This window comes from Prunus dulcis, chromosome 1 (assembly GCF_902201215.1).
Source record: "Prunus dulcis chromosome 1, ALMONDv2, whole genome shotgun sequence".
NCBI lineage: Eukaryota > Viridiplantae > Streptophyta > Magnoliopsida > Rosales > Rosaceae > Prunus > Prunus dulcis.
Window position 1 is genome coordinate 159,508 of NC_047650.1, and position 17,891 is coordinate 177,398.

At 36.6% G+C, this 17,891-nt stretch overlaps 4 protein-coding genes across 6 annotated transcripts; 2 read left to right on the forward strand and 2 right to left on the reverse strand.

Annotated features, from left to right (window-relative positions):
* Window positions 1-1,429: 1,429 nt before the first annotated feature.
* Window positions 1,430-3,212, reverse strand: LOC117638620 (3-ketoacyl-CoA synthase 15-like). The gene is made up of 3 exons (XM_034373719.1): window positions 2,820-3,212; window positions 2,080-2,664; window positions 1,430-1,999 (listed from the first exon to the last, which is right to left on the reverse strand). The coding sequence occupies exons 1-3, from the start codon at window positions 3,210-3,212 to the stop codon at window positions 1,430-1,432; spliced, it is 1,548 nt and encodes a 515-aa protein (XP_034229610.1).
* A 5,906-nt stretch (window positions 3,213-9,118) lies between these two features.
* LOC117615058 (pentatricopeptide repeat-containing protein At4g31070, mitochondrial) lies at window positions 9,119-11,507 on the forward strand. Its single transcript, XM_034344052.1, has one exon. It carries the CDS (start codon window positions 9,213-9,215, stop codon window positions 11,070-11,072), a length of 1,860 nt encoding a protein of 619 aa, XP_034199943.1. The 5' UTR covers window positions 9,119-9,212; the 3' UTR covers window positions 11,073-11,507.
* Window positions 11,508-12,038: 531 nt separating this feature from the next.
* On the reverse strand, window positions 12,039-15,120 carry LOC117614185 (ethylene-responsive transcription factor ERF015). Of its 3 annotated transcripts, XR_004583836.1 has the most exons (3): window positions 14,787-15,120; window positions 14,542-14,705; window positions 13,616-14,020 (listed from the first exon to the last, which is right to left on the reverse strand). XR_004583836.1 is itself a non-coding variant. In XM_034342906.1 (2 exons), exon 2 carries the CDS (start codon window positions 13,237-13,239, stop codon window positions 12,688-12,690), a length of 552 nt encoding a protein of 183 aa, XP_034198797.1. In that variant the 5' UTR covers window positions 13,240-14,020; window positions 14,787-15,120; the 3' UTR covers window positions 12,039-12,687. The 3 variants fall into 3 exon arrangements, 1 of the variants encoding a protein (XP_034198797.1); XM_034342906.1 differs by lacking the exon at window positions 14,542-14,705 and having other exon boundaries at window positions 12,039-14,020; XR_004583835.1 differs by having other exon boundaries at window positions 13,616-14,705.
* A 2,086-nt stretch (window positions 15,121-17,206) lies between these two features.
* Window positions 17,207-17,860, forward strand: LOC117638738. Its single transcript, XM_034373844.1, has 2 exons — window positions 17,207-17,599; window positions 17,702-17,860. The coding sequence occupies exons 1-2, from the start codon at window positions 17,207-17,209 to the stop codon at window positions 17,858-17,860; spliced, it is 552 nt and encodes a 183-aa protein (XP_034229735.1).
* Window positions 17,861-17,891: the final 31 nt, after the last annotated feature.

A 17,891-nucleotide genomic window follows, 5' to 3' on the forward strand; every position in this document is an offset into this window, starting at 1 on the left:
AGTAAATGTGCTTGTATGGGTAATAAACCTACACCATACAGTAAATAAAATAATTGCGGAATGAATAAAGTAAAGACAATTATTTGTGGGTTCATATCAACACCACAATTTTATTACAATAATTTGTGTTACAACGCGATGGGTAAAAAATTACACCACCATAAAATAACAGGACGGATTAAACAACATAGCAATTACAAATTACGTTACAAAGAAGTAAATTAAACAAGCATGGATTAAACAACATAGAAATTGTGAGAACACAAAAAAGAAAGTTTGCATGTCGTTGTAGTAGTAAAGTGAGAGTAGACATATGACAGAGAGGAGACAGAGAAATAACCACATAGTGTTGAGTTGAAAAATTTCAGAAATAAAAGGAGAGACTATCGTGCTGATAACGTGTTATAAAATGACTTGGAATATGTACGAATATTGAGCTGCACGTAAAGTAGATGAGACACAGCATTTAACGAGGTTCGGCTATGCCTACGTCCTCGGAGAGCAGCAGCAGTAACTTTTTCACTATATGAAATAATAGGGCTACAACTTTAGAGTTTACAATATGTGAAGCTCACTGAATTTTCTCTCTCTTTCTCTTCTCTCTTTCCTCCTCTCTTTCCTCTTCTTTTTCTCTCTTTCTTTTCTCCTCTTCTCTTTTCTCCTCTTCTCTTTTTTTCTTTCCTTTTCCTCTTCTCTTTCTTCCTTTCCTTTTCCTCTTCTCTCTCTTCCGTTTCCCCTTCTCTTTCTTCGTTCTCCCTTTGGTCACTCAGCAAAGGTATTTATAGGCTAAATTATGGATGCCCGTGAATGAACAGTTACTACCAAAGTCTCTAAATGAATAGTTAGTGGGCTCCACACAAAGACTTTTACAACATATACACATATTTCATAAGATTTTCCACATTTAAATCTTTGGGCTTGTTCTAGTATGCATATAATGAACAAAAAACTTTTTGAGTCGAAACAAACAAACTCATGATGACATCAACTAATTCTTAGTCTAATGACATAATATTATTGAAATAGTCCTAAGTTTGAATCGTCACTTCCCTATTAATAAATAGTTAGATAAATTATTATTTGGTTTAGTGACACTCAGTCCCCACTTTATTGAAGGAGATCCTAAGTTTAAATATCATAGAACATGTTGTTGAATAAAAAATAAAAATAAAAATCTACCTAAACTACAAATAATCTAAATAGTGCAAGGATGCATTCGCTTTGAATGATTAAGAAGATGATGGGGTAGGATGGGTTTAAAAAAATAAATTCTGATGAAGGATTGAGTTGAGGGTACGAGGGATATTGTATTACCAAATACCAAAGCCTTATATATAAGCCTCAGACTTTGTTTAGATGATGGGACGATGAGTGTGAAAACTTGAGCTAATAAACAATTGCAAGTTATCAAGTCTGCTTCTGCAAACAACTACAAACACTCATCTTTGTCCTCATCAAGCCATGGATTCTGCTTAGGCCTCCCAACATTGTTAAGAGCTTTCCAAACGACGCTGTTACACTTGAACCCTGAGCCGAAAGCGAGTTGCCAAACCCGATCACCCCTTTTGATCTTGGAAGTTGCCTCTAAATAAGCGAGTTCATACCAAACGCTACTACTAGAAGTGTTTCCAAATCGCTCCAAGGTTTTCCTGGATGCCTCCATGTACTCCTCTGTAAGCTCCAGATTCTTCTGTATTTCATCGAGCACCTTGTTGCTTGCTGCTAATATACACACATGCTTGAAGGCGAGCTTGTAGTCAGGGATGTATGGCTTGTAATTAGTTTTCTTCTTCCTGAAGAGCAAATTGGTGAGGAAATGGAATTGTTCGGAGACGGGGAGAACTAGGGGGCCAAGGGTGGTGATGTTGGCCTTGAGTGCATGCCCACCAACCTCAACCACATCTTTGCTCACTGACACGCCTTGTGTCCCTTTTGCATCTTCCTTTAAATGTATGCTTTCGAAGCTTCTCTCATCCATGCCTTTGTGAGTTCGAACCAGCTGCATTATATATATTCGCCACATTAAATAAGATTATTAGTTTAACGAGAGAAAATTACATGCAAGTAGTAGGTATGTACCTGCTTGAGTTCATACTTGGCACGCCATCTGTCGAGACGGGAGCTAGAGAGCAACATGGCTGCAGCCCCCATCCGAAAGAAGCAATTAGAAAGCAGCATGTCCAAGTCGTTGCCTTTGTACCATGTGTAGCACACGGCCTCTGTGCTAACTACCAGTGCATATGTGCCAGGATAAGCATTCAAGAGGTCTTTTGCCAGATCAATGGCTATGATTCCTGCAGCACAACCCATTCCACCGAGGTTGAAGCTCTGAATGTTAGGCCTCAGCTTAAAATGGTTTATTACCATTGATGACAGAGATGGAGTGGTATTCAGAACTCCACAGTTCACTACTAGGATTCCAATGTCCTTTGGCCGGATTTTGGTGGCTCTGAAAAGGTCATTTATGGCCCCAAACATCACCATAGCTGCCTCTTCTCTTCCATCTTTTAGACTTATTTTGTAATCAGGGTGAAACACTACTCGGGGCATGTACGTCTCTTGGCCTATGCCAGAACTCTTGAGAACTCGTTTTTGAAAATCTATGGCAGCATCATTGAAGTTGCCTGAATTTCTTGCTAATTCAATGAATTCCTCCTTTGAGATCTTTAATTTGGTGCCCCGTACATACAGAAAATTAAATGAAAAACCAGAAAAAACTTCAAGATTAGTTATTAGTATTGAAGATCAAAATATAGAAATTATGTACTAGTTTAGCTATATAGCTAGTATAGTAATAGCATATATGTAAATTGAATTACCTTTAGTTCATCTGGTGGACGATAACAAGCAAAATCAACTAAATAAGTAGAGCGAGGTGCCAAGTCAAGAAAAATATATAGAATGAATCCCAATAATACCAACATAAAGAGAGCATCCGTAAGTTCGCATTTCGGATTTGGAAAGAGATCTTTCAGCTTTCCTATTTCAGCACTGCAGAGCACTATGAGAACCGGTACAATCAAGAAGTAGAGCCTATGGCTGATGAGATAACTGTAACCAAGCTCCACATATTTCAGATTAACTGAACCAAGAAAATCCGGCAAGCGTTGCCGTACCTTTACAGACACAAAGAAAGATCCACCATTAGGACCCATATTCTCAGAGCCCCGGTCTTGGATCTCTGCTGAAAATTGCTCCTGCTCTCTTGCCATTGGAACTTTCTTATTCTTTTTACTACTTTTCTGCAATGATATTCAAGAAAATAGCTATGTTATATAAGCCGCTAGAGAATGTAACATGTATGTATTTGCTGTCGCCACTGAAAATCAGTATCTAATAACAAACCCACCAATGCAAATTAATTAAATGGGAAGTGCAGGATCTCAAGGATGCATGGGGTGTGGAATTAGCTGAAGGGATATATAACAGTGTAGAAAAACAATATAATAATCACCCAAGTTACGTTAAGGGTATTGCAAATTGTAAAGATTGGCAACAGAAAGTAGGCTCTTTGTGCATGAGGGCGTATGAGCAGCTGGTTCATAGCACCAATTAAAGTTGTACGTCTGGGAATGGTTTTGTCTAGCTCCATCACCAACACTTGAGTCTCAGTTGGTCAAAAACTTTCTGTAAGGACGTCCATCTCTATCGATATTGTCAATAATGTATCGATAGCATCTGTTGTTATTATTTTATAATAATATCTATCTACACAATATCAATACGACATGACACTAACTGCTTAGTATGTATCCTTGGCCTTGTGTTTTAGTCATCTCTTCTCTAACTTGCAGGAGACGCATCTATCTTTGCTTTACGACATTGATGGGGTTTTCTCAGTTGTCAAGAGAGAGAGAGAGAGAGAGAGCTGGAATAATTGAAGGGATGCATTCCCGTGTCCCGTGTCTTCAGAAAACACTGAAAACGACTTTTTTTTGTTTTCAATTTTTGTACATGAGGTTGGATTTGTTTTCATAACACAGATTTTGTATTTTGGGAAAACACCGCACCGAATGGGTGTTCTGTTGAAATCGGAAAACAAAAATGGGGCTGTGAAAAAAATTACCGAACGGACCCTTATTTTTTTTACCCAACGTACTAATTATTAACTTTATCAAATGAAAACATTAAAAAAAGTTATGAATTTAATTTTGTGATTGTTATTACATGCTAATTGATGATGAATTTTAGTTATAAAAAATTATTTTATGACATCAAGTCATGGCGAATTTTGTTTATTTAGTATTTTTATATTAGATTACGTGAGGGTTCCAGTTTAAGTTTCGCACAGGTTCCTCAAAATCTCAAGACCGGCCATGTGAGTTTGTACCATGGGTCACATTTTGCAAACTAGATCCACCCATACGATCAGGACAGTTGGCTCGGTCTAACCCACTATTTAAAGTTTTGGAGTGTAAATTATAGGTGCAATAGTCCTTGAACTTTGGCACAATTCTCATTTTGGTACTTCAATTTTCAAAATGATTAAGGTGGTTAGTAAAAGAAGTCATATCGTCTATTATGTTAGGATTTTCTGTATAAAAAATAAAAAATAAAAAAAAGAGCATGTGATGTCCACATGGGAGCAGTTGAGAGTCAAACAAGACTTTTAACATAATTTCGGAGCTCAGGATCAAGGGAGCATTTTTGCTCACCACTTAAACCCAATATGTACACTCACCATCATTCTTAAAGTATTTAAAACTTTTAAGTAACCATAGTTAACTCTTTGTTTTTAAATTTTTTAACTCTTTATTTAAAACTAAAAAAGAAATAAAGTAAATTAATAATTAAATAATATATTAGATTTACATATAGCTTGGACCAAAGAAGAAGATGATCTGTCTCAATCTCTTGCTGGGAAAAGGCGCACACCAACTAAGTAGCTTGGACCAAAGAAGAAGAAGATTTGTCTCAATCTCTCTTTCTCTCCCCAAAAACAAACTCAGGGCAGGCTCTCCAACAATTCTCTATAATCAAATCATCCCCAAATCCCATCCTTCAATCCCCACATTCAAACCCAAAATTCCCTCATTATAGACCTAAATTGAAACATTTTTACTCCAATTGAAATGGACAGACTCTAAATCACTAGCTTTTCAAACAATAGTTCAAAACAAAAGACAGAAACCCCTATGGATCAAAAACTTTGACCCCGTTTCGTCCATTCATTCCCACGACGACAACTCCACCATAGCCAACGTCGAGGGGTTGGTGTACATTGGGGCGGCGGACAGGACATCGGGGTGACAGCGCTGGCCGTTAATGTCTCGGGCTCGATCGTGTACTACAGGTCCTCTGACGGTATGGTTGGTGAGGGGTGGGGGTGCGTATGGCTGGTGGAGGGTTTGCGTGGTTATGAATGATGGTGCGATTGTTGGTTGTAGAGAGAGAAGAAAATATGAAGGATGAGGCCATTCTTTAGAGATAGGGATTGATTTTTGGGGAGAGGTCGATATGGGTAAGTTTTTTTTATTTTTTTATTTTATTTTAAAGCATAAAGAAGATAGATTTTTATATAGATTTTTAATTAAATAAGTAATTACATTATTTTATTATATATTTCATTCAATTCAAACAAAAAAGGGGGTCATTCACATGACACATTATCACTTCTTATAAAAAGACTAAAATACCCATGACATGTCATCAAAACTGACAGAGTTAGTAATGGAGATAACGGTAAAGGGTAAATTGAAACATGAAGTCACGATCAAGGGGGTTAAGTGAGTCACTTTAACTTTGGGGGGATAAAGTGAGATTTGACCGAAATTTCAAGAGGCACTACAATAAATAATCCTTAAAAAAAAGACCTGCCAGCTTGTGGGCACCTTTTTTTAAAAAAAAAAAAAAAAAACTAGTATGGCCACGAGGCTATACTTTTAATTTTTTAAAAAAAATTTAAAAACACACCGCAGTATATCGCCTAGACGACTGATTTTTTTATTTTTATTTAAAAAATTTTAAAAGAGTATAGCCACATGGTTATACTCCGCACGGCTATATTTTTTATTAACAAAAAAATTTAAAAAAATTCAACAGTAAGAACTAATAGGATGAAAAGCATCATTCCTCAACCTGATCAGCCCTTGACAGTTCCTCTGGCAATAATGCTACCTCGTTCTCTCTAGTGCTACTAAATTATGTTACTACACACATTATTTGTCGTAGATAATTGCATGCTGAGTTGAGTGGTCTTGTTAATGGCTTCACTTTTCAAACAACACTTTACACGAAAAATACTACCACCTCTCTTACTACCATATACCCATAAAACTTTGTATGAAATTGTTGTTCTAGTTCGCAAAGAGAATGCAAAAATCAACATCTTTCATTTTTCTTACGACAAGTAAGAAATAATCTTAGACTCTCAAATTATTTCATAGTTGGTAAAATATGGAACAGGAAAAATATGAATAAAATACATACATATTTTATTCGGCAAAATTTTGGCAAGTTACATCTGAAAAGTTTGGACAATACATAATATTTTAATATATTTTATTTAATTATTTAAATATATATTATTTTTATTCAATAATATGTGAAAATTATGTATATAATACCTGAATTTTGTGTATTATTGAAAATTTTGTAAAAAAATACTTGTATTAAGCACGAACAATACATACGTATGTGTACAATATGTGTATTGTATGTTTGCTTTTTTTTTTTTTAATAAACGTATATTTTACCGAGTCTTTAAGACGTGTACCAAAAATGGAAGTATTATTGAAAAATACATACGTACGTGTATAAGATAATGGAAAAATGCTAAATTCTCCATATAGGTAATAACTCTGAAAAATTAAAAAATCAAAAGGGGATAATAGATACTCGGATAATGGCCTAATAGTAATGGATAATTATCTAAACTACTCTTATTGACAAACGAAAATAAGGGAAAAAAATTATTTAAAAAAAGGCTCTAAGTATATATTTAAAGAATATAGCCGAGCGGCTATACTATCTATTAAGAAAAAAATTAAGAAAAAAGGACCCGATTAAATATATTAACAAGAAAAGACCCGCAGTATAGCCGCGCGGCTATACTATTATTTAAAAAAAAAAAAAAAAAAAACACTGCAGTATAGCCACGCAGCTGTACTCTTTAAATATATTATATTTAAAAAGTATAGTTGTGCAGCCATACTATTTATTAGAAAAAATAAAGAAAAACAAGACCCTAGTATAGCTGCGCGGCTGTACTATTTATTAAAAAAAAGTAACTAAACCCTAAACCCTTTTAAAGACTTTTAAAAGTCACAACTGGATACCACAAAACTTTTAAATACTTTTAACTACTTTTTAAAAGTCACAATTAAATACCACTAGACTTTTATAAGCTTTTTAAAAATCTAAATTGAATACCTCTAGACTTTTAAACTCTATAAAAGTTAAAAGTTTGAATTGGATACACCCCTCTTTAGCCTTAGAGGTCAATGGTTCGACTCTCCCCAACTCCAGCATTAATGCATATTTTAGGTTTCGGTCAGTTTATCGAAAACCGACGATTTAAGCATACATAAGTGGTTCCCAAACCGTAATCTGACGGTTCAGTTTGATTCGGACATCGGTGTCAAGAAAATGGGAAAAGAGTTGAACCGGCTAAATCGGTTTGGTTCGATTTGGCTTGGTCAGTCTAAAATGCCAGCCCTAGTTTTAGAATGATGGGAACTAAAACCAACATAAAAATACTCATTAACCCCTAAACTTAATGAAGAAAATAACATAAAAGACGACAAGACTTCGATTGCTAGCGAAAGTGAAGTTTGGAAATTGAAGAACCAAAATATGACTATGGTAATCATTCATTTGTGCGGTCTTGCTTTCTTGACATAAATATTTGTTCAGCAAGAGAACACTATACTGATTCATATTTGACAACATAAACATAATAATTTACCTAAAATTTTATAACAAGACAACACACAAAATGATCACAACACGATGTGATTATGAAAGCTTATAATAGACGCTTACACACAATATCCAGGTAATGATGCAATCGACATTGAATAATTTCTTCTGGAGAAAAAATACGAGTACTTTTTGTTTTTTTGGTTTTTCTTTTTCTGGGAAGAATGGCCACACCCACACCCACACGCACATGCTACTGTACATGATTGTTATAATTAGTAATCATTATGAAATTTAGCAATCATTTAGCTCACCCTTCTCTGCTAGCTATTTGTTTAGTAGCAACTCATCATCCATCGAACTCAAAAGCGCGGGCGGGCATACAGTTGGTTACTTGATATTGATCTGTTTTTGCTCTCTTTGCTGTGGTGTTCATAATTTATGGAGGTTTGTATATGCCTCTCTGTCCATTCAGTCACTTGAATTTAGTTTGTGTTTATTTCTATGTAATGTATGGTATGGTACTGTTGATATTGATCCCAGTTGACACACTCAGGTTGTAGAGTTAAAGGTTCGTCTACACTGCAGGGTCTGTGAGAAGGCAGTTCGCAAAGCCTTGTGCAGAATCAAAGGTACACATGCATGACATTGATGATATATACATAACATATGTATAATGTATTATGTATGCATGGTTAATTTGAATTATATGAATTTCACAGGAGTAAGATGCGTTGAAATAGATGTGACATCCAACAAGATCACGGTATTGGGATTTATGGATCGCAAAATGATTGTAAAAGCAGTGAGGAAGACTGGGAGAAGAGCTGAGGTGTGGCCATCATCCCCACCATCCACATCAATTTTATCAAAATCATGTTGCCCGGCCCGGGAGCAGCCTACTTCCCCTTCTGGATTTCGGTGCATTCTTCCAAGCTGGGCTTTTTAATTAATAAAAGGCTTCGAAATGTAATGCCAATATTCATGTCTTCAGTTGTGCACGCAAGAAGCTTATAGCTCGAGTTTTTATTCATGTACTCGGATTATAAGTTTGGTTTTTCCCCTTTCTCAATAAAGTTTATATAAAAAAATAGAATTAATTGCAAAATATTTCATTAGATAAAAATTAAAAATCCATTTTAATTGCATTATTTTTTATATTATCAAAATAGAAAACTTCATTAGAGGACAATCAAAACCCCTAGCTAAAAAAGACAACAAAACCTAAAACAATTCATAAGCCTAAATAATCATTTCCGTCACCACCTAAAGCAAGCAACCATGTTGTTAAACTCATTGCATCTTAGCATATAGTGTTTATATGCCCCGCTGACTATTAATGCAGAAACCTAATGGTTACCATAGCAGTCAATAATATGTCTAGAAAATCAAAGACTATCATGCATTATCATGTGATCAGGCGGTTCACCTCAAGTCTAAGCCCCGCACTTACAATTTCAGCCCTTAATTTTAAAATCAAAGACTTGGTTGTCAAAGGATTATATGACCAAATCCTTCGATTATACAAAAAAGAGCTCCATCCCTTTGGCCTCCATGCAAACTCCTTTATTCTCCCTTCCATCATCAAAGCATGCTCCTACGCAATGTCCCATCACTTTGGGCTTCAACTTCACTGCTTGTCTCTCAAGTCAGGCTGTGACTCAGACCCAGTTGTATCCAATTCTCTCATTTCTATGTATGCGAAATTTACAATTGTTGAAGCAGCACGTCAGGTGTTTGATGAAATGCCTGAAAGAGACACCATCACGTGGAATTCCTTGATGAATTGTTATGTACAAAATGGGCATCTCGAAGAGGGGCTTAAAGTGCTTAAGCAAATGTATCTTCATGGTTTTATGCCGAAAGCGGAGTTGATTGCCAGCATCCTATCAGTTTGCGCAAGGACAAGAGAGTTGAGACTGGGCAGAGAGATTCACGGACTCGTCATTGTTGATGGAAGGATTAAGGAGTCGGTGTTCTTGTCAACGGCTCTGGTTGATTTGTATATGAGGTGTCATGACTCGTTGATGGCTTTACATGTTTTTAATCAAATGGGAGTTAAAAATGAAGTTTCTTGGACTGTCTTGATTTCGGGATGCATCGCTAATCACAGTTATGACATGGCAATGGAATGCTTCCAGGCAATGCAGGTTGAAGGATTGAAACCAAACAGAGTGACGGTGCTTGCCATTTTACCGGCTTGTGCCGAATTGGGACTTATAGAACATGGGAAAGCGATTCATGCATATACTTTTCGTAATGGATTTGATTCAGACCATCATTGCTCAGCAGCTCTCATACACATGTATTGCAAACACGGGAAAGCTTTGCGTCCTGCCAAGCTAATTTTCGAAAGGGTACCTGTTAAAGACGTTGTGGTGTGGAGTCTGATTATTGGGAGCTATTCTCAATGCGGCAATAACGCAAAAGCTCTGAAACTCTTTAGCCAGATGCGAGTTGAAGGAATTGAACCAAACTCTGTAACTCTGTTGGCAATCATTTCTGCCTGCACCTCTCTATCTTCACTAAACCTTGGATGTGGAGTCCACAGCTATGTCTTGAAATCTGGGTTAAGTTTTGACATTTTCATTGGCAATGCACTTATCAATATGTATGCAAAGTGTGGTTGTATCAAGGATGCACGTCAAATTTTCGAGGAGATGCCAAGGAAAGATTCTGTTTCGTGGAGCACAATGATTGGCAGTTATGGCCTTCATGGTCACTGTAAGAAAGCTTTGCAACTCCTTGATGAGATGCAAGAGAGAGGGATAGAGCCTGATGCAGTCACTTTCCTCTCTGTTTTATCTGCTTGCAACCATGCTGGCCTCGAGGAAGAGGGAAATAAGATCTTTAAGCGTATGATAGAAAGCAATAAAATACAATTAAGCGTGGAGCATTATGCTTGCTATATTAATCTTCTTGGAAGATTAGGGAAGCTTGAAGATGCTTATGAGCTTGTTAGATCAATGCCCATGAAACCAAGTACTAAAATCTGGAGTTCGTTGGTTACAGCTTGCAAGGTTCATGGAAGATTAGAGAAAGCAGAATCTTTCGCACATCAGCTTGTTACAACGGAGCCTGAGAATGCTGCCAACTATACCTTACTGAGCATGGTTCATGCTGAAACCGGCAACTGGCTTGGGGTGGAAGAGGTGAGGAGAGTCATGAGAATACAAGGATTAAGGAAATGCTATGGATTCAGCCGAGTTTAGCCAGGTAATGACAAGGCTTGTAGCATAGTACTCAGCAGCGACCACACTCACCCTCAAGTGTTAAGTCAATGGTTCTTTGCACTTTGAAAAGGCTTGTAGACTCCAGCCAGGAAGCACAAGTAGCAAAAATGAATCATATCCACACTCTGCAATGCATCCAACACGAAACAGAAGAGTGGACGACCAGCCTCAGAATTATAATCCACTCACTCCTGCCCAAGCAAGGACCAACGAACAAAAAGCAGCATATTTGTAATTCAGAACCAACCAGAGGCATCTGCCATAACTTCCTTAGGCGGAGAAAATCTCTTGTTAATCTCCATTTATACGGTCATACAAGTCCTCTATTGGTAAACCAGCGCTTAATGCAAGAGTCCAAAACTAGTGTTATCAGATTCCGTTTATCAAATCAAATAGTTGCATGTTTCTAGCAAACTAAATCAGTAATTAAAATGATTCCAATACTCATTCCAAGTACGTGAACATGCCATAAAAGGGTGGAAAGTAAACGGTTTATCTAGATTGGACAAGCATCTCCAACGTTACTCGTTTTTCAGCTAAATTTTAGGGCACGTTTAGTAGTGCTTTTAGAGACTGAAGGGAGTTCAAAAGCATTTGACAGAAAAAAGAGCTTATGTATTATAAAAGCACTAAAAGTGTTTTATGGAAAATCTTCAGGAAGCAATTCTAAGTGTTTTTTTTTCTGACAGCAGCACTTAAAACTTTTAATAAAAATTTCAACTTGCTTCCAACAAAAACAATTTCGGCAAAATCACTTATAAGTGCTTCCTAAAAACATGCAACAAACCCCGAGTACTTCAGGATGAAAAGACACATGTCTAGCAAATCCAAACAATTAGTAATTTAGTATCGAAGCATACTTTTTTTTCTAATAGAAACGTAGAATATATTAAAAACCCCAGCAGGGCAAAGAAGAGGATGAGAAATCCTCACACCGCAGCCAACACGAACTGAGCAAAAAAAAGGAACAAAATACCAAACCCATGCAAAAACAAAGAAACGAAACAAGTTCCCAGAGAAAACCCAGAAACCCAACACTAAAGGCAGATCACTTCACAACAGCTACAAGAACCCTCATAATGATAGGATAAGGATAGTCCCAAAACTCCAAAGTTACCGAAGCCCACAATGCTGCCCAGAATTTCACTCTAAGCCACAGAGCGTCCATGTCCACATCATAAGCTTCAAAAGTTCTTCTAATTCGTTCCAGCCAAATATTCCAAAACATAGACTGCACCAAACAGCCCCTTAAGGTTGAAGCTAGGTTCCCTTTTCCTAAACCTACAAATTGAAAACTAAAGGAGCTTGAAACACTCTTTAGGAATAACCCAGACAGCCTCAGTTTCCTTCAACAAGAGCCACCACAGCCTTATTGAGTAGGAACAATGCAAGAACAAGCGATCCACACTTTCCTCACACACTTTGCACAAGATGCACCAATGAGGAGATAAACAAGAAGACGGTCGTCTTCTTTGGAGGATGTCGCACGTGTTGACTTTCCCAAGTCCTAGTTTTATAGTATAATCACATTAATTACAACATCTGTCGACTGGCCTGCATAAGTGGATATAAATATGTAAATGCACATAAATACCTAATAAAAATCAGCTATCCAATCTGTATCTAGCATGAGGAAATCATCCAATTGTATATTTTCTAGTGAAGCAACAGCTTCTCCAGTAGCGCAACGTGGGGCAAATGAACCACTATCCACTTCATATGCACTTGCCATACCCTTAGAAACCAGTAAATTTGGAGAAGCTGGTTTATCAGATGGAACCTGGGTTGTCATTGTAGACGACACTGGAGTAGACTCTGATACATCAGCTGAAGAAAAATCTGTTGCAATAGTCTGTATATCCTTCTTGGACAAGGAAACTGTCGAGCCCTTAGAGAGCACTGGCCTTCTATTCTTTGGAAAATTGAACTCTGCACGTTCACCATGAATGCAATACGCAGCAGCATCATGGGCCCGAGCTGCCTTGTCTGGGGCATCATAAGAGCCCAACCATATCCTGTCTCCTGACTTTGGAAGCCTGATTTCAGAAACCCACTTACCCCAAGCCCTCATTCGAACGCCCTTATAGCGTCCTGGGGTTCTCTCTCGCCGGACCTTTTTGGAAGTAGATGTTGTCCCCAAATCCATGGGTAAGGAGACTCACCAAGAGAAAGTCTCAAGATAGCGGAAGAGTAGGATCTGGAAAGAACTACTGTAGGAGATCATTTATGAAGGAAGATAATGGATGTGAATGGGGATGCAAACAGGGTCCAAAATTAAGAGCATGTCTCAAGTGAGCAGGTGGAACTGACATGGTTGTGGTGTGATGTCACAAGTTGCACGTGGCAGCAGAGATACCGTCACGTGGGTGAGCATGGTATAGACATGAAGTTCCCAAATGCATAGAACCGCAGTTGGCAAGACACGAATCAATGCACTTGTTATGTTTAAGCCTCTTTCTAAAGGAGAACATACATACATAAATGCATACATATACATACACTAATATATACAAACACATACATACATAAATATATACAAATGTATATAGATTTTCTAGAAATCAACCAACCATTTCCTGAAGAATACAAAGCTCAATGCCTTACTTAATGAAGCATTGATATATAAAGAATTTATCAAAAGTATCAGTGGGAAAATTCAGTACAGAATTGGAGATATAAATTCCTCATAATTAGGTTTTAGAGTAAAGGTACATTCCCATACAAACAAAATATTCGAGAAATTAAAAGAACTTGCTTTGGCTAAACCTGGTCATGTCGGCCTCTTAGATGCTCTACACAAAAGCTTCACCTGCCAGAAGAAAGTGAAATCACGATTCTACATGCTGGAAAGCTTTCATATTCTTCTCGCATATGCTTGGCTTATGTCATGTTTGGTTACATTTTCTAAGCAGTCAACGATAAGAGAACTAAACCAGAAAAAAATACAGATATTAGACATGGCAACTTATAGTCTTGTGGTTGGTAATGGCAAGAAACGCAAACAAAATTACTTTAACATTAGAAGAAGAAGAAAATGCAAAACAGGACAAATAGATAAAGTGCAAAGACTAGTAGAGATAGCATTTGAACCAAAAGCTTTGAGAAGCAATGATTTTTTATAGCTTAACTATTGCATCTAGCTCTAGCTCTGAGAAGAAATGCACACACAGTATTAATGCACCAAACTTATTATATCTTTCAGGAGGTTTGCAAAAGAATTGCATCCTTAACTAATTTTAGATTTACAGCCAAAACATCAATTTGTTGCCTAAATTAATAACGAGTTGGAATCTGCTTATAACAAAAAAAAATCAGAATTTGGAAAACGGGCATCACAATTGTTAGATTTTATGGCTAAATTAATGAATCTGATACGATTACATTAGGACTAACTAAGCTATGAAATATATAAGGAAGAAAATAAAGAAAAAGGAGGAGCTAATGTTACTTATCATGGAATAATAATAGCAGTTGAAGAGGAAGCCTTTAAGAAGTAGAATAAGGTGAAGGTGGTAATGGTAAAATAGGCTCATAAATGCGTGCTTTCGTGATGATTTCGGCAACAACCCAATGCTTGCGCTTGCTCAAAGGCCTCGATGGCTCCAATCGGACCTGATCAAGTAATATGCTTATGATGAAATTAAATTATTGTTGAATAAGAAACAGAGAGAAGAAGAACGAGAAAGAACATACTCGATCACCGATGTTGCAATGATTCTGCTCGTCGTGGGCCATGAATTTGGAGGTCCTCTTCACGTATCGGTTGCAGAGTTTGTGATGGAACAGCCTGTCCACCGCCACCACCACCCACTTCTGCATCTTATTGGAAACCACCATACCCGCCACCGCCTTCATCTCTCTCTCTCTCTCTCTCTCTCTCTCTCTCTCTCTCTCTCCCTCACCCTACTGCATTTTCAACGTCTCTATTTCACTCTTCTTCTGAGTATCAGAGTTTAAAATCGGGTCAAATCGGAGCTACTCTTAAACCATACGATCGGGTCGATCCGACTTTTTCAATTATTTTCCGTAGGAGTTTTTATCACGAATGATTTTGTTTTTATTTTTTTCATTTTAGAATTAAGGAAAGGAAAATATAGAGATTTTCTATTTAAATTCTGCATTTCTCTTTGTTCACACCCCACCACTCTTCATATTAAGTTTTAGAAAAATACAAACTCCTCTACATCTTATTTCCAGATTACTCATCTTTTAAAGACGTAGAACATTGACGAGCCTACCTCTTTAAAATCTGCGTGGAGCTGATAGAAAGGCTTGTTGATTGTTTAGCTATAATGATCTTATTCTCTTCCCTTTGTTGATTGCTTGGCTGTTGTATTTTTTTTTTTTTTTTTAAACTCTTGGTTGTTGATTGCTTAGTTGTTTTGATTTTTTGATTTAAAATTTATACCTTATGTTATTAAATTTCGGATTTGGGGTTCCATTTTTTTTTTTTTTTTGCTGGGAACAATAACATTATTGTCACTTCTGGAATTCCAATATTGGGTAGCTTGAATTTTTCTTCATGTTATACTAATTGACATACAAGTTCACGTTTTATCTGGAACTCTAGAGAGTTTAGGATGACAGTTTAGAATATATATATATATATATATATATATATGGGTGGTTGTGTTGTGGGGTCTCAATGCTAATTTTAGTAGGAAGCATCAGGGAACAATGGCTTATGCGGCTTCCCTTGTTAGTTTGGGAAGTGTCACACTTTTGGGTTCATTTGAAAAGTCCCACTCACTTGTTAGAAAAGTTTTTTTGTCTAAGGCAAGTTTAAAGGGTAGCATGAGATGGCATTGTGTAAGGTTATTAGTGTGAAAATGTTCGGTCACAACTACTGATTTTGTTGCCAAGTAAGGCAATGAGGTGTCCCTTGATTCTAACAACTATAGAGGAAGTACAGATGTTTCTAATGCCAATGATGATTTTGTACTTAAGCCTTCCCCAAAGCCAGTATTGAAGTCCTCAGGAGTGTCCAATAATGAACCCCTTGTAGGTATTTTTTTTTTTTTTTTTTTTTTTTTTTGGGAAGCCACAACAAAATACTTTTACTCCAAGCCATGGTACCAGGACAGAAAGTGTTTTGGACACAACTAAACAATTCACAACTGATGAGGTAAATAAACTATTATTATGATGTTGTAACTTCTAAGTGGTTGATAATCTTTTACAACTACCATATATGCTTTTATATAGATATTTAATAGTCGAGAAGCATTGCTTAATTGGAGTCGTGAGCAAGGACGAAAGTATGGCATAGTAGTTGTCATTAAAAGATCTAATGGAGCTGGAAAAATTATAACTAGGAGAGCTAGAGTTACTTTAGGTTGTGAGAGAGGTGGGCATTATATTAAGAAGCCTAATGTAGATTGGTTGAGAAAGCTAATAGATTTGAGATGCAACTATTGCTATGTAGATTATCTGATCACAAGTATATTCATTGGCATAGACTGATGACACCAATTGTGTGAGCGATCTTTTTTAGGCTTACCCTGATAGTGTAACCCTATTGCACGCATTTCCTCATGTACTAGTAATGGTTTGCACATATAAGACAAAAGGTTTCGATACTCATTATTACAAATTGTGGGGGTGACATCGACGGAACTAACATTCTTAGTTGCATTTGCTTATATTTCTTCTAAAAAGGAAGACAACTATATGTGGGCTTTGAATAGATTGAAAAGCATCATGAATATAAATTTTTTTCCAGGTGTGATTGTCACTGATAGGAAAATGGCACTTATAAATGCCATTCGCAATGTATTCCCTAGTGTTCGACATTTATTATGTAGATGGCATATCAACAAGTGTGTGATGAAGGCTTGCAAGGTTATTCCTAGCTTATACAAAATCTCTTGTTTCAATGTTTATAAATAGGGTAGAAAGTGCACATTCACAAAATGTTGAAACTACACTGCCTAAGAAGCAGCCACCAAAACTACCGGTATGTACTTATATTATTTTGATTAACGCATCAAAATTTCAAAAGATCAACTTACACTTTTTTTTTAATTCAGGTGTATCAACAACAAATTGTCAATCCCCAAGACTTGACACAACAATATAATGACAAACTTCCAGCTGCTATAAGGCCATTTATTATGGGGCCCAAAAATATAAAATATGATGGCAATTGTGGCTTTAGAGCTATTGCTGGGTTGCTAGGTTACGGGGAGAATTCTTGGCGTAAAGTAAAGAGGGAGTTACTAAATGAGTTGGAAAATGATGAATTTCTTTATGAATTTATCTTTCAGAGTGTTGAAAGTAAGCGTGAGGTTGAGTATCGCTTGGATTATTTTGATGATTACCCTTTAGAAGATAGGTGGATGCTCATACTAGAAATGGGTTACCTTATTGCAAATTGTTACAATGTGGTCTTGATGCATTTTTCAAATGTCATATCTCTTATGTTTCTACCAACGGAAAGTCATTCTTTACCTGAATATCAACGTTGGGAAATTTCCATCGTACTGGTTGAAAAACACTTTGTGCAGGTATTATAATAAAAAATTTCTATTTATAACTGGCAGTTTTGCCTTGTGAAATTTGTTTGTTGTTTTAACTATACATTTGACAACTTTATCTTATTTTGACAGCTACACTTGCAACCACACCATCCTATGCCACCTGTTATCATTCGTTGGCTTGATATTTCCAACCTCAAAGCATTGGATCGGTATAGTCCATATCGAGATCGTATTGACAATCGGAAAGAGCTTATCGGTTCATTTGATGTACATCTTCATGTATATTGATCTCTTACTATTAGATGTTTTATCACAACAG

Excerpts from the sequence above, each read along its gene's own strand:
- LOC117638620 (XM_034373719.1), bottom strand. The coding sequence starts at position 3,212 with ATGGCAAGAGAGCAGGAGCAATTTTCAGCAGAGATCCAAGACCGGGGC. Across the intron at positions 2,665-2,819 it reads GTCCACCAGATGAACTAAAG|ATCTCAAAGGAGGAATTCAT; the intron begins GTAATTCAATTT and ends ACCAAATTAAAG. Across the intron at positions 2,000-2,079 it reads CCAAGTATGAACTCAAGCAG|CTGGTTCGAACTCACAAAGG; the intron begins GTACATACCTAC and ends TATATAATGCAG.
- LOC117614185 (XM_034342906.1), bottom strand. The coding sequence starts at position 13,239 with ATGGATTTGGGGACAACATCTACTTCCAAAAAGGTCCGGCGAGAGAGA.
- LOC117638738 (XM_034373844.1), top strand. The coding sequence starts at position 17,207 with ATGGGGCCCAAAAATATAAAATATGATGGCAATTGTGGCTTTAGAGCT. Across the intron at positions 17,600-17,701 it reads TTGAAAAACACTTTGTGCAG|CTACACTTGCAACCACACCA; the intron begins GTATTATAATAA and ends TTATTTTGACAG.
- LOC117615058 (XM_034344052.1), top strand. The coding sequence starts at position 9,213 with ATGGTTACCATAGCAGTCAATAATATGTCTAGAAAATCAAAGACTATC.